The sequence below is a fragment of the Cornus florida genome, unplaced genomic scaffold (assembly GCF_030987335.1).
Source record: "Cornus florida cultivar Cherokee Brave unplaced genomic scaffold, ASM3098733v1 CherokeeBrave_3.0.0_Hap2_Chr11, whole genome shotgun sequence".
Classification (NCBI taxonomy): Eukaryota; Viridiplantae; Streptophyta; class Magnoliopsida; order Cornales; family Cornaceae; genus Cornus; species Cornus florida.
Window position 1 is genome coordinate 108,166,179 of NW_026775581.1, and position 15,294 is coordinate 108,181,472.

Sequence of the window (15,294 nt, forward strand, 5' to 3'; positions counted from 1 at the left end):
GTTGCCTAACCATAAATACATGCTAAACATAATGTCCGGCCTACTAGCCGTTAAATATAGAAGGCTTCCAATCATCCCTCTCAGCATTCACTTGCTCCTGTAGGATCTCAGATGATTGTCCCAGCATAGGGCAAGCGTCAGCAAAATGGTTAGAATTAACACAGATGTAACAAACTTCCTTTGGCAAGGCAGTTTGTGGATTAGCAGCAGGAGCAAAGCCAGATGATAAGATTTGATTGAACCTACGGTTCAAGGCTTCTATTTAAGCCACGATAACCACATTCTTAGGCTTTTTGGTGTTGGGATGTGAATGTGATGCTATCTGATATGAGATAAATTATTTCCGCATCTACCAATTTCACAACTTTCTTCAAAACTACCTCCTTCATATTAGGATTCAATCTTCATAGGAATTCCCAAGATGTTCGAGAATCTTCCTCCAAATGAATCTGATGCATGCAAATTGTGGGACTAATTCCTTTCAAATCAGCCACACTCCACGCAATAGCTCTTTATTTTGTTTGATGGTAAAGTTTCTAAAGAAAAGTGTAATACTAAAGAAAGTGATATTAAAATTAATAAGTTGAGATGAGAAATATGTGCTAAAAAATTCCGGTTATATAAAAAATGTGCAAAAAATACTCTAATTTTAAAAAGTGTGCATATAAATCTCTGTATTTTGAAATTTTGTAAGAAATTGACCCTTGGTCAACAATTTTGACCATTTTTTTTTTTTTTTAAATCCCAAAATACCCTTAAGGGAATTTTAGACTTTTTTTTTTAATAAATAAAAATAATAAAATTTTGAGGGGTTTTATAAAAATTTTAAAAAATGCCCTTGTTTATTTATTTATTTATTTTTTCTTTTTATTTTAAGTTCGCCTTATAAAAAAAGACATTTTAAGTATTTCAGTCTTCAAATTAAAATATTGTCCTCACTTGTTCAATTTGAAAAATATAAAAAGGTTTATTGCAATTTTTTTGGTACTTGACCCACTAAAAAAAGAGCTAAAATGATGACAAAATTCAAACAGTTGAACCTTGAAAATTCGAAAAACTAATACTCCCTCTGAATGTTTGACTCAGCTAAATGTTTGACTAGCTGCAACATAATGTTCGCAGCAAAGAAGAAGGGAGGGGTTCAAACCCGGACTTGAGCAAAAGTGTGTACGTACTTCGCAGAAATGCTAATTATTTATTCCATCTTTAAATAATCTACAAAATGGCCAATATTTAAGGAGGAAAAACAATAAAAGAAATGGAACTTGAAAAACTGACCTATTTAATTTCATCGAAAAGAAAACATTTTACAGACAGACTGGGACACTATAGTACACTCAGCCACCCCAAACAGCACTGAATGAAGAAAATAAAATCAAAAGAATCACCCAATTGGGCAACAGAAAAAACACCAGTGCCCCTTCTCTCCCAAGGACGTAGGGGTTGCTGAATATAAGGGCATCTCTGATCTTGTCTTCCTTGAGGAGAACTTTTGCGAACGAAAAAAAAAAAAAAAATGAAAGAATTGTAATCTGCCGTTGATTCTTAACCAACATGCTGCAATTTCCTTCGCTACCCCTCAAACATTCTGACAGGACTTGTGCTCTAGCTGCCTGGTTCGCCTCTGTTACCAGTCATTAGAAACTATAATCTCTCCCTCTGTCAATATCATGTCTCTCCAAAACGTCCATAACCAATATATACAATTTGTTTATCCAGAACTGCCAGCAACCTCGGCAGCTCGCTGCCTCATCATCTCCATCACCGCCGCCCTTCGCCGGGAATCAGCTTGCTGTTGCAGCCTCCTCAAATGTTCTTTCAGATCTCTGAGAAATATCATTTATACTAATTTATGAGACAATCCTGATGATGGGAAGTCGCACAAACAACGAAAAGTTATATCGATGAAGCAAGATAAGTTTTGTACAAACAAACCTGCAACGTGGTACATTGCATTCAGATTCTTTGCAAGCTCGAGCATGAAGCTGAAGGATATACCACATCTTCTTACAAAGAACACAACCTCCAGAAGCACGTGTTTTGCAATGAATCCCATGTCGAAAAAGCCCCTTCACCTTACGACAATTTGGATATTGGCAATTCGGAGAACGACATTGAGATGCATGCACCAAAAGATCAAGCATTTTCCTAAGCTGTAACATCAAATAACCAAATTGTGTGAGGCTTGAGCAATATACCATTATTTCCTTTTATAAATATTTCCATATGCAACTTTCATAATTTTTTTAATAATATAATTAAAGGATTTGAGAGAGGACAATCACAGGAGATACTGACGAGAGAATTGTGAGAACAACAATCAGAAGAAAATATATCCACATTATGTTATGCGAAACTATTCATAAGTTTGCCATCCTTCTCAGGTCATGAAAGTCTACCAGAAAAAAGCAAAACCAAATTTAACTCCAAAATTATCTTTCAAGCACTGTGACGTACAATTCCAGTTTCCTACCCTCCCTCTCTCTCTCCCCCTACCTCTTCACGAGGAAAAAGCATTTCGTCAAGTAAATAGAAAAACTTCACTGGAAGCATATGACATTTTCAACTTCACTTTTGAGTTATCTAATTTGTAAATGCAATGTGTCCCAGCCTATACATCATCTATTTTCTAGACATCTTGGGTCCGGTCCTTCGCTGTTTTGTGCCTGTCTAATCCACCCTTCGGGCATATTTGGAAGCTGTAATTTGTCCCCGTTGTCTATTTCTGTATTTTGGTCGTCTTTTTTGTACCTAAGACGGTCATTCCCCTATCCAGGGGCCAAGTGTTGAGCATCAATATGAAACAACTATTCCCTTTTGGTCAATAAAATTTTTACTTGCCAACAAAAAAAAAAATACAGCAGGATTACAAATTCCACGATTTGCAGAAAGGACCTTGAATTTTATTAAGAACTTTATGCTGAAAAGATGCAAGATAGGAAATGTCGAGAGGGGGAAAAAACCAATAGTACTATCAAGTGACAAAAAAATGACAGAAGACATAAGTGAAGATTACAAAGGCTATGGAATAACAAATAAGAGAGACCAACATACCTGCAAAACTCTCATTTGCCTAGCTTCTTTATTCTGTGCATCACGATCAGCTATGGATGGATGGTTAGTCAAATTATGAGGATGATCAACTCCCCCATCCTTTTGATAACAACCATTACATACATCATAATCAGGGCAAATCTCACAGCGCCAACCTTGACCAGTTTCAATATCAAGATGACAAACATTACATGTAGTCACAAATGCAGGAGCAGTGGGATTGTGAAGATGGTAAAGAACCATCATTGAGGAATGTTTAGCTCGGCGTAGAGTATCATATTGGTAATGGTTACCCTGACAGAGACTCAGAAATGCCTGTCTAGTATCAAAGAATTCACTCTCAAGAATCTCATCTGTGTCCTTGGTATCTACAGATACGTCATTGATTTCAAGCTGCAGAATTAATTTATCTCACTTCTTAATCAGGAGAATAAAGTGGTCCACTAAAGTAAATAAATTAAGCTTCATGTATGACTAAAAGCAATCATTAAGTGGAGAAATAAGAAAACTCATGGACAAAAAACCTTACTGGATATAGTATGTGCTTGTCCCTTTGATTGATAGGATGTCTCTCTCTCTCTTCAATTTTTTGTTCTGTTTCATAACACCTGTAAGGGTATAAGCATAAATACCAAAATACACATAGGAGTCATTAAGCAAACCAATATAGAAAAAACAAGATAGCATCTTTCAAGAGCCATACACTGATGATCCAGAATAAACACTCTGATAATTTAACCACTGAATTTTTAAAAATGTAACAAAGACCACCAAAACTAGGATGACTGAAAGTATTCGATTAAGATCCCACATGAAAAACTAGGATGACTGAAAGTATTCGATTAAGATCCCACATGAAAATTGTAACATATGTTGACAAACAATTAACTTCCACTGATATCAACCAATCGCAACTGAGAGAAACTAGTACTGGCCTGAAATGTACTTCTTGCATTTAAGGCAACATATCGGTGTTCACATTTGTATCTCAATCAATTAAATTACATTTCGTCCCATTTGAATTCATGCAATTTGTAAGTCTGGTTAGTTTTAAATTATCAAAAAAGAAAAGAAAAAAAAAAAAACATATTCTTTGTTTATTCATTTATTTCTTAATTCTGCCAAACATCTTATTGTTTATTGATGTATCATTACAGAATTTAACAGATTTAAATATTTTTCATTCATATCGACATCAACATCAACTCATTTACTGAAATTTACATAACTTTGCCTCAAATTTCTTCATCAACAACATTTATCTTTCTAATACTTCAGACAAAGGCTCATTGGTTTTATGGTACAAACTAGCTAGCAGTTAGAAAACATAATATATCTGAATGAACTCCTGCCAAAGAACTTAACATAGCAGCACAAAGAAGGACAAGCCTGCAAAGTAGAAATATTGGTAAAGATTGTAGAGTTCTTACTTGTCACAAAGCTGAAAATTTTTGCACTGGTTACAAACCCAACGTTTTCCAGAAACCATTAGAATACAGCAATGAGTGCATGCATGCTGCAAGTGAACCATGATAAAATCTTCCTTCATTGGGGAAATTGTTTCACCGAGCTGGAGAAGACGGATAGCATGTAAGGACAAAAGAATAACATCACCAACCAATTTTTTCTTTTTTTCTATTTTCCTTAAGTAAGACACACATCTACATCCCAAACAGGACTGGAATCCTGCACCTATTCCTTAAGGATGATAGGAAGGACCACTCAATCAAACAGCTAATGGTAACAACACCTCCAAACATACAACTGTCCAATGTCATATAATAAACAAAAGATCAGGAAAAATAAAATACTCAGACAACATGTATAAGATTCTACAATCCGTTTATTAAGTAACAACATATCAACTATCTTACTGAGAGTAAGACATCATCACACACCAAGAATGATGATATTGTCTTATTATGATGACGTGGTGATGATAACCTATGTTAACAGACTTGGGTTCATCGACTGAATGCAGGTGTGTCGAAGCATCAGGTTTATTAAATACTCAAGGATATGGAGAGAAGCTGAATTTCATATTATTCCATATTCTTCTTTTATTTTCTATAGCAAAATGATGGTATTTGTAATATACACTTCAACAAATTAGAAGTAATAATGTAACAAAAAGAATAATATAAAATAATTCCACGTACAATTATATAACAAAGTTGAATTACTGCATATGTTTGTTAGGTACATGTCCAACCATAAGTGTTGGACGCATTTCCCGAATCAATGGTCGAGTGTCATGTGTCTGTCACAGGTGCTGCACATTTTTTAGGAATCTAACATATGATGACGAAGATGATGACAGCTACATTGCATCACCATTCTTGTCAAGAGATTTTTAAGCTGACAATAAATTGATGACTTGGAGAAAATGATAAAAATATATATTCAGGATAGAGTTTAATAGAGATATTAAATGTTAGAATTACTTTGTGCATTAGCAGCAGATCTTTTGATGCATTTCCAGAAAGATCAGATTGACCAGATGCTTTTAAAGCCCTTTTTGTTATGGTCTTCTTGAATGTTCCTTTCTTATGCTGTTTTCTGCCATCTTCTTCTTGACGAAGCTGATAAATTATATCCTCCGCAGCACCAGGCCAGTAGTCTCCATCAAAATATGGCAGCCGAGCTGCAGTTACCTTAGCCTTACACTCACCACTAGATACAAAGAAATGGTCGTATAAATTAGTGAGGTCAACTACTATATTTTCCTTTGCAGCTTTTCTTAACATTGATAGATACCTGAAACAGAAAAAAAATTAATGTCAAAGAGAATCATAAACAAGGATAAGATAAATTCCGGAAAAAAGGAGGATAAGATCAAGATTTATAATGAAATAATTATATACGTAAAGTTCACTAATCTCACCACTCCCTGAGTTTATCAGACTTGGGTGTTTTCTGAATTTCTGGATGGCAATATAAAATATAATCTTCACCCTTCAGTGGAGGGCAAGCCCATATATAGCAACTTGTGAAACCGCGTTTCTTGCAATATTCTAGGTATCCAATCTGGAAAAAGAATCAATATAAATTAAGAAGGTTATTCAAATACTCGTAATAACAATGATTAATTATTATTATATTGTATTAATGTATTAGATGAATTATTTAGCTAGAATATATAATGAGAACAACTGATATTAGGAAATTACCAAAATTTCATGGTAAACAAATGTACGGAGAGCTTCTCCGGTCACAGCTTTGATCTCAGGCCTGAAATACTTAACAGAATCCAGATATGAGAGATAAACACGGCGGTGATTTGGCTGTTCACATTCTGATCCGAATTCTTGAACATACATGCCAAATAGGCATACTTCTACACCTTCAATTTTCTGAAACAACAATACTACCTGGAAGAAGCAAATTTTTAGCTCTTACCTTGAAGTGGTCACTGGTGATATAGACTCTAGTACAGCAAAAAAATTTCTCTTTTTTTTCACTTTTTTTTCTTTTTCTTTTTCTTTTTTCCTTCTTGTTTAGTGGGAACATATTAAACACATGATATCATTGTACATCTGGCCTACCTTGGATTTATATGAAAATTCTGTTGGGTAATTATCTTCTTGAAAAATTTCAAGAAATCGCTGCTTCACTTCCAACTTTTTGTCAACTGACGATACAACTCTAACTACAAGCGCTTCTGCTCCAGGAACCTGGCAATATCAACAATGATAAGCACTTGGTGTGGACTGGCAGTCTGAATTGCACAGTATAGAACAAATAACATAGATAAATGACCAAGACAGAAAAAGTCAACCTGCACATTACGTGCAATAATTTAAAAGTTAAGAGGATCGGTAATAAGCAATAAAAAACAAGTACACATAAATTACTGGAGAAAACAATCACTTGTGGGTGTATCATGTCAGAGAAAACAAACATTAAAGAGCCAAAATTCAAGCTCATGGACACACTCAATTTTGTTTAGGGACTATACTGAAAGTGTTGAAATTGTAAAATCGCCAAACTGAATTTCTCAATAATGAATTCTAAAGTATAACTAAAGCTAGCATTACATATGCTACAAAGTAACTCCATCAGCTACATCGCAACTGACGAAAGGTTAGTATTTGGAATCCCATGGCAACAAATTCACACTGAGTATGCCTATTAGACTATATTTCTTCAGTAGGAAATCAAGTTGCTAAGCTTAAAAATTCAGGCTATTTACTTGCACAACGGTATTTTGACTTTAAAATTTTGGTAGAAAAATACTTCGATCCCTATCAGAACTGTCAATCAACCATTTGCATTTATGGGGAAAAAATCATTCAACTCTGGTGAATTTCTTGAGCATCTTATAAGGGGTTCCCTCATTCAATTGTTGAAATAAAGGAAAGCAGCATTCACATGCACATTCTTCAGAAAACAAATTTCATGTTTGTAGCATATTTCACTGCAAAAATTCAATTATCATCCGGTATAGCAAGTAGCAAGACACGGAAGCCAAATGAATCACCTCATCAAAACTTTTCCCTTGAAGCCTTGCCCTCTCGTGTCTTTCCTGTTTCAGACGCCTAAATAATCGCTGCTCTATGTGGTCACTGAGGATTGTTCTAGGCAGATCTTTCGCTCCAAGAACAGCACTCTGTGGTAAGGGCGTACGCTCTCCTCTTTCAACCTCTACCATATAACAGTTAGGACAAGTATATTCAGCTTGCCCACCATCATTCCTACGACCATTGAACAATGTACAGATTTGATGTTGCCAAGCTTCGCACTTATCACATTGAACCCACTGCATAAAGCATAAAGCATCAAAGCTTGGATACATCAAGGCATTTGTAAACACCATCATAAATTATAAATTATAAAAAAATAAAAATAAATAAATAATAAATAAAAAAAGGATGCAACATACCCATTCTTCTGTCTCCTCATCATTTTTCTTTTTCTCCAGTCTTGCCTTTGAAATAAGGCTCCCATCAGCTGTAATGGTGTCTCCACGGGATTCATTATAGCAAGGGATGCAGAAATAGTGCCGTGTATCACCAGCTCCTATAGTGTAATACATTGCGTTTCTTTTAATGCGAGCACCACATGGCGTGCAATATAGAGGTGGCGGTTCAAAGGTGAGCTTCTCCACTGCACACAGTTGACAAGAGTTCTCACTCATCGAACGCTCCATTGCTTGATTTTTTTCTGCCTTCGCTTTACTCTATCAAATGGAAAAACATAAATAAAGAATCTCATCATCAAACAAAGGCATAAAATATAGTAGGAAAGAACAAAAGACAACCATCATCCACATCCACCAACAAAGAAAAAAAGGTATGCTTGGCATATGGGTGAAACATAATCTAGTTTTAGCAGCAGACTAGCGCCTCATTGCCAACTAAATGCCATGACTGAAAACCATATTACCATTACTAAACTATAGGAATCCACCAAATAAATGTGGATTAGATAGTCCAAAAAATAAAGGCGCACAGTGTCATACAGGTTTACAGCAAGATGGTAGAAGCCTTGTCAGTTGAATGCAAATTTTGTTTTTTAAGAAGAACCAAAATATTGATCAACTCAACAAAGCTTTTTCCAAACAACTTGGAGTCGGTTACATTAATCCTATTTTTCATTATGCTCTGCCATAGCCTCAGTCAAAAAAATCTTTTAGCTGGAGCTGCAAACGAGCTGAGCCGTTCGCGAACAGCTCGGGCTCGGCTCGGCTCGATTTGAGCTCGGTTCGTGTTCGTTTGCTTAGTAAACGAACCGAGCTCAAACATAATAATTGGGCTCGTTTATTAAATGAGCCAATCTCAAACACCTCCATGCTCGGCTCGTTAGTTCGTGAACAGGCTTGCTTAGGTACTCATTTTGAGCTCGTAAATATATATATATATATATATATAATACAATTATATAAAATATAATATGTGTTTAGCCCAACATACCAAAGGTCCAATTAAGTGTTTAATAATCTCACACTTTTATTAGGCCCAATCCAAACCTCACCCCTTTCAAATACCCAATATCTTAAGACACTCTCAAGCTGCCCATCATATCTATATATTTTTAGCCCTACCTCAGTCACCATATTTAGCCCCTTTCCAAACAAAACCCTTGCCGTCAATCACCATGGACATCTCTCTTACAGACGAAAGCCACCATCAAGCCAAAGCTCTCAAATCTCACATCGTCGGCAACTGAAAAACAAGGATTGTTGGCGACCTATTAACAATACTCTATCAACACCGAACCAGTGAATGATTAGCTCTCTTATCTTTTCTTTTGATGGAGATCGATATGAAGATATGTGTATATATGCATAACATATACAAAGATGGAGTATTGTTGAGAGAAGATCGATGTGAAGTGCGGCTGTCTCCGGGTGGGTCGGTTCATAAGGCTTCCTGTAGCCCTTGAAGGTTCGCCTTTCTCTCTTTCTCGATTTGCCCACACCTTCAGTTTTCGTGCGTTTCATATATGTGTATGTGTGTGTATATATATATATATACAAACGAATTTCGAGCCGAGCTCGAGTTTTTGGCAAACACAGCTAAGCTGAGTTCAAACACTGAAGCCGAGGCTTGATTCAAGCTCGAGCCGAGCTCGAACGCTCCTGCTGCAGATCGAGCCGAGCTCAAACAGCCCACTACTCGGCTTGGCTCGGCTCAATTGCAGCCCTACTTGGTAGTCTTATTTGCACATGTCATAACCATGTTAATCGATTTTCTCTTATTTTTCTCATTTCTTGTCTTGCCGCACTTCCATATTATGTTACATGAACTTCTCAAAAATACTACTCTAGGACAAGGGCATGGAATATGCGTTGACACATTTAATTGAACATGTACCTAAAAAGCATATCCAATAATTCAATTTAATTATATTATTGCCCAAAACTAGTTAAGTGCCTATTTTGAACACAGTTATGTAAAAAAAAATGGTATTTTACTCAAGAGAATAAAAAGAAAATATTGAATAACATAAATATTTAACAGTGTCTTTGTATCCTTCTCTATGGGAACTTGATACAGCCAACGCTTGCATACATACCTGCACCCAAGGCACGTATTTGAGTCCAGATCACAGCGTCAATATCGACATTTGCATTTCTGCCACACTTCATGCAAATTATGCGTATGTTTGTTTCTTAGTTGTCCAACATTCTGTCCTCAAAAAGAACGGCTGGCTAATAGTTTTATTGTACAATTTCCATATTAATCTAAGAGGGATACGCTGATCACACAATATTCTAAACCCGTTCCTCCATTTACCTCATCCTACCTTGATTTATGTGATTTACATTATTTCTAATGTATCCTTCATTGTAAATAATTGAGTCTAAAAAGCGGAAACACTCACTTTTTAGAACCTCTTGATCCTCAACCTTCACTATATCCTGATTTGTGTTTCTATTTATGCTAAAGTTACACTCCAAATACTCAGTTAGATTCCTACTATCTCAAATTCTTTTATTTCTGGAGCTTCCCTCCAAACCTCCAATTTAGCACTAACTCCTTTAGTTCCATCAAGGAAAACGATATTATTAGTAAATAACATACACCATGAAATCCCATCATGAATGTCTCGTCAGCTCATCCATACCCGGGCAAAAAGATGTGTAATACTCAAAAGATGAAAAATCATTCAAGAGATTCAAGCCTTGCCTTCAGAAGAAAGCACGGAACTTCAAGATGTAGAAATGTCCTTGACTGAGTGAATTAAAATACCAATATCCATGTGTTGATTAATAGGTATTAGAAAAGGGCCATGATCATTTCGTGTTTTACCTTAATAATCTGAACAAATTATATATCAGTTAATTCCACAGCTGACAAAACCTATTCAGTTGATGGGCTACCATTTTAGCACCTTATTGTGCAAGCTGTAGCTGGAACTGAAAATCATTTTAACATTTCATGACATGGCTGCAAACTAGGCAGATAACATAGTGTAGCAAAAAACATTAAGCGAAGAATAAAAGTGAGGTTAAACTGAGGGCTCAGAAAAATGTTTATATAACCAACCCCAAATAGTTGGGAAAATGATTTTGTTGAGTTGAGCTTAGTTGAAAAATGAGATAATTTGACTCTGAATCCTCAGGCACTCCTGTTGCCCCTTCCCTAATTTTCACTACACTACCACCGCAGGTGATGCACCAACTGGCAAAGTTGGAACAAAACCAGAAACCTATCCTAGACACACTTTCGTCAGTGAACCATGATTATTCCTATTCTGCCCTTCATTTTCACAAGGTCCCATTACATGCACTGCAAATGGTGCCTCCTTGGATCCAAATGCCAACACAATTGTAGTTGCATCTATATTGACTCCCGTAGCAATTGCTACTTCTTCTGCCCCAAAACGGCTATGCGCACACCAGTTAGCAACCAGATTGCGCCATTAGACCACGCTAGATTGATTCAGCTATCCCTCCAATTGTTTCCACTACCTTGTTCTTCATCTCCTCACCCTAACAAAACCGCCTTGATATGCATACAACTTGACACTTGCTATGCCTATTTGTTCTGGGGCAGAGCCGAAAAGCCCCCCAAGCCCAGTGAGCAGCCATGGCGTGTGACCTGAGGACTGAGCGGCACTCTATTCTATGATCCTACAGGTTTATGGCTTGATGGTTGAAATCAAAAGGTAACCAAGGTGAGTTTTCTATGTGCTTTACACTGCCTGGCGGGCCTTAAAGATGCCATGTGTTCATTGGAACATATATATGATTATTAATTCTTATGCTCACCGCACTTCACCAAAAAAATATTCTCCTATGATCTAACAACTCACTTAGTCACATCTCTATGACAGATGCATTAGTACCACCGGTGGCCCATGAGCTTATGCACCACCTTTAACGAAGAGAGGCAGCGAGGTGCACAACATGGGGATAAAGGTGGACATGTCTAAAGCCATGACAGGGTCGAATGGAACTATATCTTTTCAATTATGCGCCAGTTGGGTTTTGATCGCCATTGGGTAAAGATCCTATGACTACATTGAATTCTCCAGGTTCTCCCAATACTGCTGCTCTCTACCCAACCAAAGGCTAGCTTTGTTTCCACCTCAGCCCAATCTCCTGAAATTTCAATCACCGTACATGCAGTGCATATATTTCCATAACTGAACCCTACCATGAAAAACACTATATATTTGGCTTTCAACCTTAGATCACTAAGCTATGTGAAAAGACAACCCGTATATGATACATTGCTCACCAAAACATATGTAGGCTATGTTACATGGACTTGTGTATTGTGTCTCGGGTGTGGATATGTGCCTAACCGTCAGATGTATCAAACCTCCAAAAAGGACACATGAACATTGCTTCATATTGTTAAGGTTTTTTTATTTATTATTTTCTAGAGTAACAATTCCTTTTTATGCAATAGAGTATACATAGGGATGTCAACAAGGAGAAAATGGTACCAAGTGTCCCTATCTCAAACCCATTCCACGAAGGAAAATCAATTCCCAAACTCACGCCGTTGCGGGTTTGGGACGCCCCACTATGCATACTTTAAATAAGGGTCAAGTGCAGAAAACTCCCCTAAAGTATGCCTACAGTGCATATCACACCCTTCACGTGCAAAAAACACCCATAAAGTTTCAATTTGGTACAAATAGGTCCCTCTGGCAAATTTAAACCGTAAGTTGACTAAATTACCCTTACTGAACCATTTTATAAAATATATAAAAATAAATAATTTTGTAAAATGACCGAAAATGACACAATTGGACACCCCTCACGTGCAAAAAACACCCCTAAATTTTCAATTTGGTGCAAATACACCCCGTTGACAAATTTAAACCCTAAGTTGACTAAATTACCTTTACTTAACCATTTTATAAAATAGATAAAAAATAAATAATTTTGTAAAATGACCGAAAAGGACACTATTAAAGAACGCCGACAATGGACAAGTAAACATAAAAATAAAAGTATAAAAGAAAAGTAAAGATAAAAATAAAAAATAAAAAATAAAAAACAAAAATAAAGTGCAAACTAAAGAAAACATTTCAGCTTCAAACTCCGAAAACCAGTGCACACTGATATTGGGATTTTTTTTTTTTTTTTTTTTAACATTGTTGTACGGGGAAAAAAATAAATAAAAAATAATAATAATAAAATAAAATAAAATAGTAGAAAACAATAAACTAAAATCTAAAAAAATTCAAATCCTTGCTCTACAAATTCTCAAAGTTTCAAAAAAAAAAAAGAGTTTAGAGATATATATATAGAGAAAAAAGTTTCAAAAATATATATATATAAGGCAGTGTGCACATAACACCCCTATACTATGACATTAGTAGCATATATAACCCCTTGGGCATTTTCGGAAGATTAAAAGGGTAAAACGGATATTACAGCACTAATTTATGTCAAATTTCTGATTTAGGGGTATTTTTGCACAATTTGAAAAGATTAGGGGTGTTTTTTGCACACTTTTTCAAATAGGGAATAAAAGTGCTACGCGGAGTATACTTTAAGGGTGTTTTCTGCACTTGTTCCTTTAAATAACTAGATACCACCCTAAACAAACGCAAGATAGAACTTTTTAGGGAAAAAAAGTAAGTAAAAATAATTTTTTTTTTATAATAATCATAATTTTTTCGCTAACTTTATGATTACAAATCAACAAAAAAAAAAATCAAATATTATCTATTTACATATATTTTTAAAACTAAAACCTTATCAAAAAATAATTAAAAAAATAAAAAATAAAAAATGGAGGATTAAGCGTGAAGCGGATTTTAACTCTCATTCTCAAACATGCTCCTAACCTGATTTAAAATCGAATCAAACCTTTCCCATTAGTTGCAGGGTAAGCCAAATTGACATTCTTAATACAACAAAGGTATTTCACTCATTTTAAATCAATAATTTTTTTTCCCTGAATAAATCAATAATTTAATAAGAATGAATTATTGGATATGCTTTTTAGGTGCATATCCAACCATGTGTCAGACACATGCACCACCCATGTCCAAATATTGTGACCAACATGGGTACTTCACGTACTTTTAAGGAGTAAATATAGCATAGTCCAAAACATGATCTGATCGAGAAACCTTTATACTACATTTCATAACTAAGAGAGTAATACAAGAGCAGATAACAAAATAAGTGAAACATTTGCCTGTGAAATACACTACTTCCCTTTTTTTCATTTTCAGAAGTTCTTTAATATAAAATATAAAAGTTAATGGCACTTTACTGCTTATTTCCTGTTCATGTATATCACTTGACGTGTTATAGCCTTTAGACCCTTTTCACCACAAAGCATTATCCTCTTAGGTTCCAGTTCATTTCTTCTGAATATTGCTTGCAACAGACGAAAACAAGGGAAAAAATCAGAGGAAAGTTTTGGACCGCCAGATTAGTATCTAGAATGATTGTACCGTGGTCTAGTTGTACAATTCAAATCAAATTGCTTAAGTTCACCAAAACTGTGGCAAGAAAATGTATGAGAAAAGGTAATATTGCTATAGTACAAGTGATCTACAAGCAACATCGAAGACCAATGTCTCATATAATGCTTCCAAAGTTCCAATAGCATATATGGGGCATATGTCCTATCTAGTTCCAACTAATAAATCACTTAAAGCTGTATTACGTTGAGGACTTTATTACATAATGTGCGACTGCAAATTGGGTTCATCTTATGCTCCATTTGGTAGGAAGGAAGAAAATTGGATAGAAGGAAAGGAAGAAGGGATGGATGAGACATCCCTAGGGAAAGGATAGTGTCCTTCCTTCATTTTGTTTGGTTGGATGAAGGAGAAGGGAAGGAGGTAACACCTTATTTTGTTTGTTAAGAAAGAAGGGAGGAGAGAGATTGCAAATGTTGGGTTTATCTAATAATTATGAAGGGTGGTATTGTAATTTAAAATTTCCATAGCAGTCTTGCTTCTTTTCCTTCCCCTCTTCAATCCATATTTGGAGGGATAAAAATTTGTAAAGCAGGAAGGATGATTCATCCATCCTCTTCTCTCTTCCCTCGTTGTCTCCTCTCTACCAAACCAATGAAGTTTGTTTCTTCCTTCCTATTTTCCCTTCACCGCTCTTCCTTCCTTTTTAAGAAAGGAACCATTAGGGTAGAGTAATGGTGAAAACTTAATGGGAAAAAATGTGGCCTCTTTACATTGAATTTCCACGAAACATCTAAGACAAACCTACTTTATCTTTTTCCCAAAAACCTGTACTGATTTTCTCTAAGAACAATTTAGAAAGTCAAGTTCATGCAAATCCTTTTTCCATGGTGCCAC

General features: G+C 35.7%; 1 protein-coding gene across 1 annotated transcript in view; it reads right to left on the minus strand.

The window, feature by feature from the left end:
- Positions 1–1,265: 1,265 nt before the first annotated feature.
- The window catches only part of LOC132285166 (histone acetyltransferase HAC1-like), a 32,413-nt gene continuing 18,384 nt past the window's right edge, over positions 1,266–15,294 (minus strand). The window contains exons 8-18 of the mRNA XM_059787331.1: positions 7,937–8,233; positions 7,535–7,813; positions 6,600–6,728; positions 6,225–6,425; positions 5,939–6,081; positions 5,499–5,811; positions 4,485–4,624; positions 3,584–3,662; positions 3,055–3,447; positions 1,936–2,153; positions 1,266–1,826 (exon numbers count right to left, since the gene is read on the minus strand). Of these exons, the coding sequence (XP_059643314.1) occupies positions 1,712–1,826; positions 1,936–2,153; positions 3,055–3,447; positions 3,584–3,662; positions 4,485–4,624; positions 5,499–5,811; positions 5,939–6,081; positions 6,225–6,425; positions 6,600–6,728; positions 7,535–7,813; positions 7,937–8,233 (2,307 nt within the window). The 3' untranslated portion in view covers positions 1,266–1,711. The remainder of the gene's footprint in view (positions 1,827–1,935; positions 2,154–3,054; positions 3,448–3,583; positions 3,663–4,484; positions 4,625–5,498; positions 5,812–5,938; positions 6,082–6,224; positions 6,426–6,599; positions 6,729–7,534; positions 7,814–7,936; positions 8,234–15,294) is intronic.